Source organism: Ziziphus jujuba, chromosome 4 (genome assembly GCF_031755915.1).
Source record: "Ziziphus jujuba cultivar Dongzao chromosome 4, ASM3175591v1".
NCBI classification, from domain to species: Eukaryota; Viridiplantae; Streptophyta; class Magnoliopsida; order Rosales; family Rhamnaceae; genus Ziziphus; species Ziziphus jujuba.
This window is the reverse complement of record NC_083382.1, coordinates 19,960,329-19,963,862: the sequence shown is the minus strand read 5'-3', so window position 1 is coordinate 19,963,862 and position 3,534 is coordinate 19,960,329. Positions and strand designations below refer to the sequence as shown.

The 3,534-nt window shown below is 29.9% G+C and overlaps 1 protein-coding gene across 1 annotated transcript; it reads left to right on the top strand.

The window, feature by feature from the left end:
* The first annotated feature begins 529 nt into the window (after nucleotides 1-529).
* LOC107417156 (PLASMODESMATA CALLOSE-BINDING PROTEIN 5) lies at nucleotides 530-2,359 on the top strand. The gene is made up of 4 exons (XM_048471964.2): nucleotides 530-1,011; nucleotides 1,417-1,444; nucleotides 1,695-1,827; nucleotides 2,078-2,359. The coding sequence occupies exons 1-4, from the start codon at nucleotides 651-653 to the stop codon at nucleotides 2,192-2,194; spliced, it is 639 nt and encodes a 212-aa protein (XP_048327921.2). The 5' UTR covers nucleotides 530-650; the 3' UTR covers nucleotides 2,195-2,359.
* The last annotated feature ends 1,175 nt before the right edge of the window (nucleotides 2,360-3,534 follow it).

Sequence of the window (3,534 nt, the reverse complement as noted above, 5' to 3'; positions counted from 1 at the left end):
CCTATTAAACTAAAAATGTTATGATATTTTCTATTTCATTATATTCCATCCATATACCAATTCAAATTTAAATTTTCTTACACAAATAATAATTAAATTAAATTTTACATAGGTAAATGGTTTTTAAATTGATTATCTTTTGACATTTTAAATATCAATTCTTAAGCGAAATTTAACTATAAGGATCAAAGTGCAAAAAAGAATTAAAAAATAAATAAAAATTTACGGATTAAATGACAAAATATGTTTAATTCATGGGAAAACAGCCAATTATCCAGGAGTAAATTCTTGAACCTTCTTTGTGAGTTTTCCCATCGTCCCGTTAAAGAGGTAAGGATACAACCGTAAATGTAATAACAAATAATAAAAAATATACAATTCACACAATAGTCTAATTAATTTTTTCAAATAATAAAAATAAATAATGATTGGAAGAGGAGCAGAGAAACGAAACTGAAGAACTTCCTCATAACAGTAACGGTCACATTTGCAGCTTCCCGAGTGAACTTAAAAAAAAAATAATAACAAATAATATTAATAATAATAATGATCATAATGGAGTCGGCCATTCCAAACGGCTACATTTCCCCTCACTTACTTCTCTAAAACCCACAATTTTTATTCCCAAAACTACCCTCTCTCTCTAAAAAATGGGCACACGCTTGGCTTTCCCTCTCCTGCTCTCACTCTTACTCTCACTCCAATTCCTCCCTCCCTCTCAGGCTTCACTTCGCCGATCATCCAAGGCCCAGAACGGCGTCGTCACAACGGAGCTCTGGTGCGTGGCTAAAAACAACGCCGCTGATGCCGCTCTTCAGTCGGCGCTCGATTGGGCCTGCGGGCCGGGAGGCGCCGATTGCAGCCCAATTCAGCAAGGCGGGCCTTGTTACGATTCTTCGGATATCCAGAGCATGGCGTCGTTTGCTTTCAACGATTATTATTTGAAACACGGCATGACCGACGATAGTTGCCTCTTCGATAACACTGCGGCTCTCACTTCCTTAAACCCAAGTAGGTTCTCTTTTTCTTCTCTCTTTTTTTCCTTTTCTGGTTTAGATTTTTGCTTTTTTTTTTTTCTGCTCTTTGTTTTTTCCTTTTTTCTTATTGGAAATCAAATGAAGGCTTATAGATCCATCCAGTTTTGGTTTGTAGATCTTTACTTTTCTTTTATTTTCGCTCGAAAGATGGGTATTTTATAGTACGGTATTTGGATCTGGAAAGCTCAGTACCTCTCTTTTAAGTTCCATACAAGATTCTTACAAAATTTATGTGTAGTTTATGGAATCTACAAAAATTTATGAATTCCTTTATAATCTCCTGGTACCTTTTCTAAATCCATTAAAATTTTAATTAAGTACATTCTTCAATGCAAGTTTTTAATTATCATTGTTGGTACTTTTTCTTTTCCATTTTCAGGTCATGATAATTGCAAATTTCCATCCAGGTAATTGATCATCTTGTTATTAAATTCAGATTATTATCTAATTATTTTCAGTTGGGATCCATTTGAATTTAGGAACCATTTTAGAAACTTTTTAGTTTTGTTGTTGTTGTTTGTTGTTGTTGTTTTTTTTTTTTTTTTTTTTTTGGGGTAAAAAACTCTATTATTATATTATCCAAATCATTGTTTTTTATTTTTCTGTGTTGTGTAAAACATGGGACTTTTATGTTAATGTCTTTATGATGATGTACAGTATGTCAGTGAGTAATGGAAGTATTTCCAGCCCTACAACAGCTGTGGGATTTGGGCCCAGCGAAGATATAAACGGCTGCGATCAGATTTACAATTCTTGGTTATTGCTCCCCGTTAGCGGTATGCTGTTCATGGTAAGCACGCAGTTTACATAGTTTTGACTAGAGTTATGAATCGGTGACCTAGAAAAGGCTCAGGCTTTAATTTTTTGATAAAGGGCATGTATTAGATTAGTAAGTAATTAGTTTCAACGGTGGAGATCGCATACCTCTACAACCATCATTTATTTGAGCTTTGTCATCAACTTGACAAAATCCAAGCAGATTTTTATGTTTATGCAAAATTTTGAAAATCTATGTTGGTGCATTTTATATTTTGTTTTAGGTATTTATAATTGATGAACAATGGCCGTTGCTTTTGTGTTGGTGGCCAGCACCCGCACAAGTGCACAACTTGTATGCAAAAGCAAAACCCTTTTCTAATTTGGCATGTTTCAAGTAAACAGCTGTAGATTCCCTGAACTGACGGTTCTTCTGTATTCAGAAACTCGTTGCCCTTCACTATTGTTGAGTATTTTGTTTTATTTTATCTTTTTTGCACTAAAAATGTATCATTCAAATCCGAAACATCGGCCTGTCAATGATTTAGTCTATATTTTCTTGTTCACATTATTCTCTAGATTCAATGGGACAAGTTTAGCATGGAATTCTTAAATAAAGAATATGATAAATCAGATATTTAATATATAACTAATGTTAAGATTCGTTTTTTAGGTATTGGATTTTAAAATTTTAAAATTATATTTATCAATTATGATATCAAAATCTAAAATTTAAAATTATATTTATTAATTATTAATTTTTTATAAAATTTATTTTTGTTTCAATACGTTATTAAATTAGTATTTAATTATTTTTTAAATTTTAAGTCAGTCCAAGGTTGATAAAAAAAAATTTTATGTTAAAAATTATCAAGTTATCTTGAGATTATGCATATATTAGCTACTGCCTAATCAAATTTTACAAATTTTAAACCTGAACTTTTATATTAAATATGTAGAACTCATTTTAATTTTACCTTTAAATTTAATATCTATTGCTTCCAACCATACTCACTTTGAGAACCAATTATAATTTTTGTGTAAGCACTCCATATTGACTTTAGTATCATCCAAAATTCAATGAGTAGATTTGCATCTAATGAGATTAACAAAATACAATTATGATCAGAAAGCAACCAACTTTGCGAATTACAAATTAGATTTAATGACGACTTTGCTATATTCTTAGCTATATCTCTTCTTTGGTATTTGAATATTCAGATGATCGAGTACTGACTTTCTCGTATGCTAAGTAGTGATTTCTTTGTTTTTCAAACTTAAATATTAAAAATAATAAAGAATTAAACTAAAGTCCATTATACATAAAGAAATTGAAAAATAATTTGATTACAATAAAAAATTAAAAAATAACGAAAATTCTAGCAACTAACAAATGAGAGCTTCTCAATAAAATATTTATCATCAAGTAAGTTGTAACACAATAAGATAAATATTTATATATATATATATATATATATTGTGAACAAAGAAATGTCGTCATCAATAAATGTTCTATTGAAATATATTAAGAGTTTTTTCTTCACAATTGAACGGTAAAAAATACTACCCTATTTGTTTGAATTATCTAATTTGTTGGAATCATACTGCAAAAGTCAAGAATAGTACAGTTAAATATAATATAAGATAAATATATTTTTATCATCCATTACTAACCTATAGTAGTGCAGAAAATATTTTCTTGAACTCATAGGATCTTTTAAACTATTCTCTTCGTTATAGA